The 12,527-nt window shown below is 42.2% G+C and overlaps 1 protein-coding gene across 6 annotated transcripts in view; it reads right to left on the bottom strand.

Moving 5' to 3' along the window:
- tns1b (tensin 1b) overlaps positions 1–12,527 on the bottom strand; it is a gene marked incomplete at its 5' end in the record, with an annotated part of 155,076 nt that overhangs the window by 45,718 nt on the left and 96,831 nt on the right. For all 6 annotated transcript variants that reach the window (XM_083902980.1, XM_083902984.1, XM_083902979.1 and 3 more), the window contains 2 exons: positions 2,000–2,049; positions 9,774–9,815. In XM_083902980.1, the coding sequence (XP_083759106.1) occupies positions 2,000–2,049; positions 9,774–9,815 (92 nt within the window). The remainder of the gene's footprint in view (positions 1–1,999; positions 2,050–9,773; positions 9,816–12,527) is intronic.

Genomic DNA, 12,527 nt, shown 5'->3' with positions numbered 1-12,527 from the left:
CTGTGCGCTACATCTGGAGCCACTCAAAAGCTGCTTATTGAACATTATCCAGGAGAAACTGAAATGCCACACATGTTCTCTTTCATGTCTTAATCTTTGGAATTGACACAAACTTTCTTTATGTTTTCACTGGGCTGTTTCTTTTACCTGGACATCTATTTTTGTACGTCTTAATATTTCTCTCTTTCAGTTTCTGCATGTCTTTCGGACGAGGAGGAGGAGGAGGAGGAGGAGGAGGAGGAGGAGGAGTGCAGGACCAGCATAGACTTGCGGTTTTGGTCCTGTTCCAGATCCACCAGCATTTGCTGACCGGCTGGGCTCCAACCTGCTTCTCATCAGCTGCAGAGATGAAGTGATTGCCCCATTTTTTTTTTTTTTCCCCTGCATTTCGCATTCGACGAATGCCGCATTATCTCAACACGCTCAATTTCACCGCTGCGGTGATCTGATTTGTGCACTTGGACAAATACCAACTGAGAACAAGGAATGTTCGTGCAGGATGAACTGAGACGGCGAGCCGCGAAATAATCTCGTCTCGCAGCGCACAACGTATTGCACATTACTGCTATGTGGGCATGTGCAACTGATAACATTGAGCCGAGTATACTGTATGACTTTAAAGACATGTTAATACGCCTAAATGGATCTACTACTGTATTACATTAGAGACATCTATCATATGACTGCTCTATTACGTGCCTTTAAAAACAGAACTGTTCTTTAACTGACTCTAATCCAATTGAGTCAAAGTAATGATGCATCAAATGATGCTTTATGAAAGTGCTCTGGGCATAAATATTAATTTGAATAAATATATTGGTGCTGCAACAACTGATTATTTTCACCATTGATTAATCTGTCAATACCTTTCTGGATTAATTGAGTCATAGTTTGGTCCATAAATTGTCAGAAAACGATTGGCTTTAATGATTATAATGATTGCTTTGGCACATGGAGCAAAGAAACTCAGAAATATTCATATTTAAGAAGCTGAAAAATCATTTTAATGATGAAAAAATGTTGCAGCCGTAAGATAAATACTTACAAAATAAAAGCATATGCAGTAACACTTCATACCAAACTCATCAAACCCTGATAATCATAGGCTGCTCTCATTTTACAGGTTCTACACCTGATTTTTTTTCAATAAAAAAAGACTATGTTGAAATTACACAAGGGAGCGACCATGGCTTAGTGGTAGAGTGGGCCGCCTTTCAACTGGAGGGGTGCAGGTTTGATCCCCCGGGCTTGGCACTTAACCCCAAGCAGCCCAAGCAGATTGTGTGATAGAAAAAGCACTAAACAAAACTGTGAGTGGTTGTCAAGACTAGAATAGAACTATATATAAATACAGAGCGTTTACCATTTACAACTCCTCAGAAAATGTCCGGATTTTGGGGTGCGCCAGGAAATTCTTGAGATTGTTTCCTATGTTTGTGTGTGTATTTTGGATATATAATGTATTTTTTTGACACGTACACTTGGAGTGTAAAGCAAAACTCATCCAGAGAGAAACAACTGATTCGCCTCCTCCTCCAAATTTCACCTGACCTAACCTACCATAAATCAAACTGATACTCCAGCGTTTTACACATTTTACTGATAAATTGCACCACTGGCAACATCTGTGGCTCCCCGTGGACTGAGGTGAGAGCGACTGACACCAAATATCTCTTTGTCCAACAACGCCGTGTGAGTTCCAGTTCGACAGCCGGGGGCGAGTGATTTTATTAATGCAGCGCGCGTGATTAAATAAAACAAAAGCAAATATCCCATTACATGGAAACATTTAATTTCAAATGAATGTGATAAGACCTCAGTAACAATTAGTTTAATTTTCATTTTATACCCATGCTGTTGTTGTTATGAGCGGAGAAAAAAAAAAAAAAAAAAAGCGATTAGGTCCCAGAATAATTTAACAAATGCATTCCGACAGACCACATGAGGCCTTGTATGGGAAAGGAGAGGAGAGGAGACAAGAGGAGACTTGAGTTCCTACCTCGACGGTCTGCGCCGTGACTCCATGCTCTTGGAGGATTTTGTTGAGCCCTGAAAAACACAAGGACAAACTTAATCATTGTCCAATGCAGTATTTAAAAAAAAAAAAACAAAGGTTGCGCATAAAGTAAAACAGTAAAACAAGCTATTTTGTTATCTGCAGCACCAGCTTCAACATAGGTCACTAACTGGACATCTGTGGGCTAAAATCCAAGCCCAGAACTAATTTTCTCAAAAATTATCTGGGGAAACATCTGATTGTTTGTATTAACAAAAGTGATAAAATGGAAACTCAATATACAAACTGTCTTTGTGAAATGAGTCATTGTAGTTGAAGATGCTCGTTTTATAACAACTTTACGGTACTTTATTGATGTACATACAATGTACATGCATACACTACGGAAAAGACATCATGATGTTCCAGACCTTTGCATGAGGAGATTTTCTCTATGTGCACCTCTCTGCATTCTAAATGAATAGCATTGTTATACAATAAAACAAAGCCCAATAAATCACCACTAAGTTCCATTAATCGTGGATGTGATTTACTTGGTTCAAAGCAAACCGACGCGCGTCATCAGACCAGCTCGGTCTTGTTCGTGTTGTTAAATTTGGCAGATTACTAAAAGGGAATAAATAATAATATTTCTTCGAAAGGGGGGGTTTTGATGTTTTATTTATACGTTGCGAAAAGTGTTCGCTGCAAGCATGGGAAATGTTCAACAAAGCAGCACTCTCAATATGGCTGCAATGAGCCTTAAGGTAAACATGCGTATGCACCAACTCACTCTCACACAATATAGCAAGCGGTTGCATGTGGAAACGTCATACTCCCTCTCTGAAAATAAACCCAAAAATATGAATATATGCCTCTGCATGGTACGTATTTCTTTACATTTACTTCCGGAATTGTACCAAACTAACCAACCCCAACGGTTCCATTCTTTGTCGAAACTTATAGTACAATACGATTAGACCAGCTCCACCCATGACAGTCAGCTGATTGGACTATTCTCAGTTGAGACAAACAGCCAGAACCGAGCAGGGAAAAAAAAAGCTGCTGGATGTCCTCCTTTGTTGACTTTTGATGTTGTGTTTGATGTCGTCGTTCATTGTTGTCGCACCAGTACAAAGTCACGCTATGTGGCCGTCAGGCACAGCCCACAGTTAATGGTCTCAATATTAGCTTCAGGTTTGCTTCAGTAGAACATGATGTTCCCATTTAGAGGAAGATCGAAGATAAATGATGGCATGTATGAGTGGACACCATGTGATGAATGAAGTGTATCGTCCAAATGATGTCTGTGAATTCCCAGGTTTTAATAACCGTAACGGCACATAATCCCAGCTTGTTGTCCACTGGAACACAACATCCACTTTTTTATATATATATACATATATATGGTCTACGTGATTAATATGTCATATATCATGTTGCATTTCCATCGCCTCATCAGTAGATCGCAGCAGCACATGCACACTGTGAGACGGTTATCCAACATTTCTGAGACTGTGAGAAAATCCTGTTACAACGTCCGCCTTTGAACCTCTCTCACATTGCGACTGACCTCTGCCTTTGACAGACCCAAAATCATACAATGTATACCGGGCTTTATAGGGTGCCTATAAAGCCCGGTATAGGCACCCTATACCGGCCCCCCCCCCCACAGAGGAAGTGTGGTTGAAGGTGATTGACTGTGTTTGGCTCCACTCTGCCTGGCCTGGTCTTGGTCCTGCTGCCTCCCCCTCAGACCAACTCAAGGAGGAGGGGGTCAAAGTGCACATGGACTTGTTCACTCCCCCTGTGGTGTTTGAGTCACATGCGCTGTTATCCATCATCATCCATTAGATCACACTGGCTGGCGAAGCACCAGTGTCAAGAGCACTGCACGCTGTCCGTGGATGAGCTTCAGCAGCCCCTGACTGCATGTCAGTGTGTGATTTAGCTTGTTAACGAATAATGTCTCAAGTTATTTCAGCCCAGCATAACTCAATGAAACAATCATAAATAAGTCCATAGTGAGCAGAAAATGGTTCCTTTTTTTTGTTTTTCTATCAGAAATTCTTCACCTCTTCAGAGCTTGGCAAAAATCATTGTTTTGTTTGTCTGAGCGATGCACGGTCTCCCGGGGAAAGCACTGCCTGACAAGTAAAGGTTGTGGATGGAGTTGAGACAGAAGGAAATGCAAGTCGACTAATTGAAAACAGACAGGATTATTTTAGATAATGTCTGGGTGGGGCTACAGGAAGGCTATTTAAACTACAGCTGCTGTGGCTTAAATCCTATCTCGGCCCACTCTGCTGCTGAATGTGTTTAGGAGCGCGATTGTTTGAACAAGTGCAAGTATTCTGATGCATTTTGGTTTAACATGTGTGAAGAAATACACAAACTGAAAAGAGCTAAACCACAAACAAACCGGATAATGGAGCGTTTGCTAATGTTCACGCAATCTTATTGCATGTAACTGCTTCAAAACATGCACAGAAGTCACGGAGATGGATGCAAAATGTCAGAATGCAAATGTCAAAGGATAAAGTGACTCATGTATGATTGTGCATGATCTAACGTTTATAAAAAAGTAATGATGTATTACATTATATATTAAAAAAAGATACGAAACTGCTGTTTTAACAAGGATTGCAGTTACAAAAACAAATATTTCAACTGCAATGACTACCTAATTTACATGTAAGAGGTTTCTTGAAGCTGCTCCTCTAAGCTCAACAAGCTCTAGATCCTGCAGAAGTAATGCAATTCAGTATGGTCCATGAATGCACCTCGTATGCTGCTGCAGTGAACCCTACAATACGTTACTTTCACTTGCTCTCATGCGTCAGTCTTGCATTCCTAAATCTGAATGTAGCTTAAAAGTCACTTATCAGACAATATTCCGATATTCTTCCTGCCAGCTCCCGAGTGAACTTTGCACATAATGTGAGAACACAGCTGCAGAAACTATGGCTTAATCACAGCAGGCAAATGAGTGTCCTGCCTCCTGTCGACTCAAGCCGCGTGCAAACTGGACTGGATGTGCCACAGACTTGATTTTCTGTAGTGCATATATGGCAATCGTGTTCACAAGAGTCACACAAGGCAACCCCCCCCCCCCCCCCCCCATCTCTTCCTTTCTCTTATTGCTTTAACCTAAACATTTCAGTATGTTGCCAGAGGTTATAAAGGGCACAGACTATTAGCCAGAGGTGGACAGAGATGAACGAGCATGAGAGTGTGGGTACTGAAGTCTGACACAGGCAAGAGAAACAAGCGGACACCAAAAAAAAAAAAATATGAAACCATTCTAATTAGAGACTGAAACGGCACAAACAGATGTCTGAAGAGCTGCTGTTTGAACTGCACTGCAAAGTTAATTCACAGTTTGTTTGTTTTTTGCTTCACATTAGTCTACAATGCTGTGCCCTGTGTAGTATTGGGGTAAACCTGTGCAACCACACAGGGAAATGAAAGCATCTCTTTGTCAAAATAATACAATATATTTTACGTGAATTTGGACCCTAAACACATCACCGTCCGCATCCTAAAAACCTGTTCCCCTCCTTTGAGCGCTTGCATTGGGAAAACAGAGGGGGGAGGTAGCATAAGGGAGGAGGTGGGAACTGAAATGGGGGGTCCTGCAGGCCTGTTTCCAGATGAAAACCATCTGGGGAGGTTGACTTTACAAGCAGGCCGTACAAATTAACCATCTGAGAGAGAAGGAGGGGAGAGAAATTAGGGAGAAGCAGAAGATGGTGGGGGGCTGGTAAAAAAAATAAATCTCTGGCGAAACTACTACGACACAAAAAAAAAATACAAGCGGCAAAGGAGTGGACGAGAAAAGTAGAGCCTACTGAACCCACATCCAACCATCCATTCACGCATCTTCTCATCATCTCATCCTACCTTCCTGAATAGGTAACCCGTACTCCATCGCCATGCCCCCCTCAGAGAGGAGAGCCGCCTTCTTAAGGACCCTCCTTGGCTCATCTCTGGAGTGTCTCTCCCTGCTTTATGTCCTGCAGTGAAGTTTCCCACTGTGAGACCTCTCCCTTTTCTCTCTGACAGCGAAGGAGGGGGGAAAAAAACAAAAAAAAAAAGCAAAACAAGAACCAAAGGGCTCTATTTCGGGCAGTTCTCCATGCTCTCCAGCTCAGAGCAGACTCCTCCACACAGCGCTCCTCGTCTCGTCCGTCTGTCCGCTCGCTTCCTTCTCCCTCTCTTTCTCTTTCCCACCCTGTGTGTGTGTATACTGGCCACCCCGCCACACCACCACCATCCCCACCCACCACCCCTTTCCTCATTCTGCCTCCCAATCATAGTTATGAGCCCTCCTCATGTTCAACTTTTCCCTCACTCCCTCGTGTTTTTTCCTGTTTGTGTACGGAGCTAAATTGCATCTGATAACCCCTTTCTGACCCTTTAAGGAAAACATCTGGGATCAGATGCGTGTAGACACACAAACACATGCGCAATGTAGCTCTTCCCCCACTTTGTATCTTCATTAGTATCCAAATATACTTGTGTGTAGTTGAGAAAGTATGTATTTTTGTGTGTGTTCCAAACCCAACTGTGACTTTACACATAAAGCTGTAAAGCGTGTACGCTTTGGTCATTTTTGTTGTTGTTGATAATGTTTTAAACTTTGTCAACAGAAACAGTGTAACGTAGCACAGGGGCGGCTGGGAACAAGAAATGTTTATAATGTCAAATTTCTTTTTTGTTTTTATATATACTCCAACCTAATTGAGTGCATCTCACTTTAACATTGCAATGTTGATGTTGCCTCTATTTGTTTTGAGTGCTGGGTATGTTAACGGTGTCACCGACGTCAACGGCGTCAACGTTAACGCATTTCCACGACGACTGACTGGAAAAAGACGCGAGTGACGTCATATTTACGTGACTATGGATTGTTAAAATGAGTCTCTAAAGTAACGCTAAACTTTAAAAAAACAGAGGCACACATGCGCAAGCACTAAAGGAGCTAAAGGAGCTAACGGAGCTAACTGGTAAATGATGCCTGGAATCTGCATTACTTTAGAGACTCATTTTAACAATCAGGAGTCACGTAAACATGACATAACGGGAGTTAATGTTGACGCCGTTAACACTTGTGTCACCGGGCGACACAAGCTCTAAACGTTGCTATACTGAGTGTAGCTATACTTTTATTTGTTATTTCTCTTCATTTCTTGTCATTTTCAGCATGCAGATGAATCACAAAAACCGACGACTGCGTCAAGGAAGTGGAAAAGTTCACTCATTATCTACTCAACAAAAAAAAAAAAACCCAAACAAGAGCGCTGCCGTTGCTATAATCAACAGCGTAAATATACATATGAGTCAATCCGGCCAAGAAGAAGCATAAGGAACTACAGCAGCTACAGTAGAAACTGAGTGACGCTGAAAGAAGGAAGGAGGGATCTCATGCAGTCATAAGACAAATCTTTCTGATGCTCAGGGGCAACGAGGTGTGGCCACATACTGTATCTGTCAGACGTCACAGTGAAACCACAGAGCAAAATACCCATGACCAGACAGTAGCAGCTGCACACACACACACACATACACATACAAGTACATGTATTTAAATGCTAGCATATGAATAACGTACGGATGTGACTGTACAGTGACACATAAATACATATTGAACTGATGAACGTATGTTTTTCAAACTGTTTAACAAGGGAAAAAGAGATGCAAAACTTGTATGTAGTAGTTTTTGTTGTAGTTCTTTCATTGTGAGTTTAAACGTGAAGTCCCCTCTGCAGCTCATTCCATGCTGCAGGTGCGGCCAAATACACCAGTTTACATGCAGACATTTGTAGCTCAAAATAGGTTATTACACTATTATGCTGCAATTACTGTGTGTTTCAAGCTCTGCCCTGCGTTAAAGTGCAGAATTATAACTCGAGAAGACTTCAGCTCCCGTTAGGCATTCTGAAGCTGTGGAGATAAAACCTCGCTCTTCGGTGCTACCACGGAAAACCGCCGGAAAAAACGAAGGAAATGCCAATAAAAGTGACCACACACATACACATACATACACATACACAGGCATGCTAGTACATTTATTTTAGTCTTGGTGGAGAAAGTAGGAAGTTGAATTTTGGGTGGTGAATCCAAAAATGGTCACTTCAGCCTTCCTTTCCCCAGACAAAACAAAAGTCACAGGAAGTTGCGTCATGGACAACGAGTGAGCCAAGGGAGTCCGAAGCAAAACATGTATATCCTCAAATTGTTTTAGTGCGTGACCCAACATGCACACAATGGGGAGGAGCAATGATACGCGTTTAATTAACTGATAACATTTGATTTTCAGCATTGAAGGATAAATTAAGGATGCAACATGATGCATAGTAGAATTGAGTCATGAAACCTTGGGAACGCACAGTCCTAATGGATGGATGAATGTGTCTTTAACGTCCAAGTTGAGATCCAGTTAATATCTGATTCCAAAGAACAAGCTGTCATGTTCTGCTTTGTCTCCTTTTGACAGATTAAAAGCCAAATTAAAAGCAGAAACATGGACAATCGCCTACATTAATTAAGCTTTCTAAAAATAATAAATACAATTAAATGTTTTAGCTGAGAAAGCCTATCCCTAAACAAACTTTACTGCAAAACCACATTCTTTCCCAAACCAGATTCATCCCGATGGTTCCATGTGTGCAGATGTTGAGAGAATGTTGGAATTGGATGTGATCGACATTCTTGTCAGACTTTAGAAAAGAAAAGATCTTCCAAAACCCCGCGCTGTACCTGCATACCTGTGCGCACGCCGGCCTGAGGCGCACACAAATCTTTTCTGCTCACAAATCAACAGCTCTGATCAAAAATCAATGCCCACACAGAGCCTGAAACAGTGTTGGCCTGATTCTCAGCGAAGAATTTCCCTCTTTTTCTAGTCTCGGCGAGACAATTTCGATCATTATCAATGACGGAAAAAAATGGGCAGTAAACAAACATTTGTACCAAAGCCAGTACAAGCTGGCAACAATAAACTAACTCTATAATGCATATACAACTGAATTTGACTCATAAACACCTTCAGATACAGTATTTTTCATTTACTTGGAAGTAGAAGAGGCAGTAAATAGTTTTCCTACATCAAACACATGCAATCTTTCGTCTATTTTCACTAAGGTGAAATGAAAGACACTGAACGCTGTCGCAATTCGCGGCTCATGAAGATGAATGCGCGTCTTAGCGTTTACGCAAGAAATTACATCACACTTTTTGCATGGCTGCCAAAAATGAGGCTGACAAAGACGAAGAAATGATCATGTTCACATGGGTCTTGCTTGCATGCCCACTGATCCCGAAGGGCGCCGAAGCCAAGAACTGTGGATTTCAGAGTCATTTGACACAGGAGGGAATGCCAATTTAACACATTTTTTGGGGGGGTTAGCCTGGGTGAACCCTGACGAGTCAGCCAGAGATGATTTGACCAAGTGTTTTTTTTTCCTCTGGTGCACTATAGAGGCAGGTTTTACACGATGATGACATTCAGCAGCTTTTGTATACGTCCAACATCCATGGAGAGCTCTCATGGGCAAAAGTAGTTTGATGCCATTGGACACATTTCATGCAGATCATCGGTCTCATTGGCTGTTGTGCTATCCAATTGAGTACAGAGGTCTCTTGGTCATGCCTTTTGGAAGTGGGAGGGGACTACACACCCTTTCAAGACTCATACTCCGTCTCATTAAGATGTGGTATGGTGTCAAGTTCAGGCTGGGATGAGGTAGCGACATGTAAAGAGGTTTCAACTCACCATGGTGTCTACATGTTTGAGAGGGAGGTCACTGCTGGGCGCCTGTTTCCAAAAAGACAAAGACAGAAAGAGACGGAATCAGTAGCTGCGACGCTCCATACCTGGAAGGCATACTGTACATTTTGTTTTGCCATGTCACATCATCTCCTCCTCTCCTGTTGTGTTACAACTACACTTAGCATCATTCCTTGCCCTAATGTGGCCAGCAGCAGAGCGGGGCTCCACCTTGAATGCGTGGGACCATCTATAATCCTCTCTGTGCAAATATTTACACAGAGAGACAGGTCTGCTTCCATTAGCATGGACCAAAGAGGACAAGCTCTCTTTTTTAACGCCATATACAGTTAGGGACAGTGGGAGAAAAGAGAGGGAGGGAGAACGAGAAAGGACAGAGAGGGACGCAAACAGAAATGAGGGGGGAGAAGGAGCAGCACAGAGCAGATGGCAAGGCAGGATAAGATGAAAGTGTAAGACAGCGTTTCATGGTGGAGAGCAGAAGAAATAACCATCAGAGAAAATCCATGATGTCATCATGAGCCTGTGCGGGCTCGGCTACAACCTCAGGCTAACAAACAGATGGTACACATAATAAATGAGGCGTGTAAACGCAGTCTAAGCTGTGATATACTAACACACCAGTCATGTACAAACATGTATGTGACGATTAAAGCATACGGCCAATGTCGTGTTTTATAACAACAGAAACATAAGTGGTACACATCAAATCGGTAAGAAGTATGCCGAAAAAAAATAATGTTCTCACCCAGAAACAAGGGGTGTTACTCTACTTTCTGGGATGTAACGGTATACTATTAAAGCCTTAAATGTGAGAGAAATCAAAAAATGGACAAGAAACCTATCGGTGGCAAAAGCAACCAAATTTGAACTCTTGGTCTATGCACCTTACTCAGGAAACTTGACCATGTGACGTCTAATTTCCAAACTAAAATGATATAGTGATGATGGTGAGTTGGACCCTCATCGTCCAACTTTATTGCAGATTGAATAGTGTGATATTTAAGTGGAACTACACAGGATTTTAACCCTCATTTAACAACTTCAGAGTCCCTCCTACTCTCTGTTAGTGGAAAACCAGCCTTGCGAGATCAGATTGAGGAGGTCTCACGATCAACGCGGAGGGAATCAGCTGTGATTTTTTTTTACAAAAGTGAGGATAAAGCAGTAGACAATGGATGGATAATGTGGTTAAAATATGCACTCCTTACACTCTTAGAAATAAGGGTCCTTCTAGCAGGGCTGAGGTTCTACATGGAACCATTTGCTTCTGAAAAACCCTTTCCCGAAGAAAGGGAAAGAGTTCTTGGGAACACTAATGGTTCCAGTAAGAACCATTTTGATCAAGAGAACCCTTTAAAACCCCTTTCCTGAATGAAGGGTTTTAAAGGGGTTATTGGTGGAACTCTCCAAAACAACCCTTGTTGGCTCCATGGTTCTCCTATGTTCTCTACTTAACACATTTATTTCTAAGAGTGTAGAGAAAAAAGCATTCAGACTGGCAAAGTTCCGCCTTTAAGAGTCTGAGAAAGTCTGAAAGAGTGTGTTTGTTGTTCTCTCTCTCCCCCCAACTTTGTGACTTCCCGTCAACCCATCAGCCTCGTTTGTTCTCACAGTAGATATAATAAAGCTTTTAGAAATGGGTACCATGTGAGCAGAGTCATGTCTGAAAAGGATGATAAAATAGCCAATTTGTTAGCCGCAGATTAGTGCCAGTTGGTAAGAGATTTGTCACCCAGTGCTGTATGCAGGGTGGTTTATTAGTTTTAATCGATCGAACACAGAACAACCAGGAGATATTGGGATAAATGTTTTGTAAGACAGTCCCACACAGACAGACGGGCAGCGACACCAACGACTACAAATTCAGTAGAATATAAACAGTCAATGTGAAACGATAAAGTATAGTCTGGATGTGCAGGCCCCAGAATACAGGTTACACAAGCCCAGACTAAACCACCATCAAGAGGGGGGGGAGAGAGAGGGACTGTCCAGAAGAATCATCCACTCCAGTGGAAATAGAGAGCAAAGAAAAAGTTGTTGTCATAATTGCCTCCGACAGAACATCCTGTTCACTCTCCCTCTAACCAGGTGAGTAACTGTGTTGCTGTCACACGTCTGACACGTGGAAGTCAGAGCACTAGAGCTGCCTCCAAATAAGCAAAGGGAAAGAGAAACAGCAAAGTTGATGTTTCAACTGGGTTTGCGTCCAAGATTTGCTGTCGGCGGTCCACAGTTTGCAGCCGCAGGCATGTTCACACAAATAGAGCTCATTGTGTGTGAAGTAAGTACACAGAGACACACACAAATGATATGTTCTAACACGAGGGTTTCTTCCGCTTTGTGCAATTGCAGCCAGGTGTGTGTTGGAGTGTGTTTATTGCTTATGATTCATTTAGAAAGACTGAGGAAAGTGGAGTAGGAAGGAAAACGAGCAGCGCATTAGCGGCAATTTTTGCACCAAGTGATGCACGGATAAGTCTAATCCACATCACAAGAACGGGCTAAACATCAAGACATCATCCTTATCAAATCCCCATGAGTAAAAAATAGAGAGGTCCGAGCCAAGATGAAGGGCCTGCATTTGTGCTGCGTTTATTACGGCTGAACAATTTCGACATTGTTTTTAAATCTATAACAAAGTAAAAGCCCTGTTTTTTAATGCTCCAAACCAAACTGCACATGATTAGACGGCGCTGCGTTTAAGGACGCAATACACTGAAAGTGAAGCAGACCAGA

The sequence above is a fragment of the Microchirus variegatus genome (genome assembly GCF_963457635.1).
Source record: "Microchirus variegatus genome assembly, chromosome: 16".
NCBI lineage: Eukaryota > Metazoa > Chordata > Actinopteri > Pleuronectiformes > Soleidae > Microchirus > Microchirus variegatus.
Note: the sequence above shows the minus strand (reverse complement) of the source record. Positions and strands in the feature narration are given on the sequence as shown.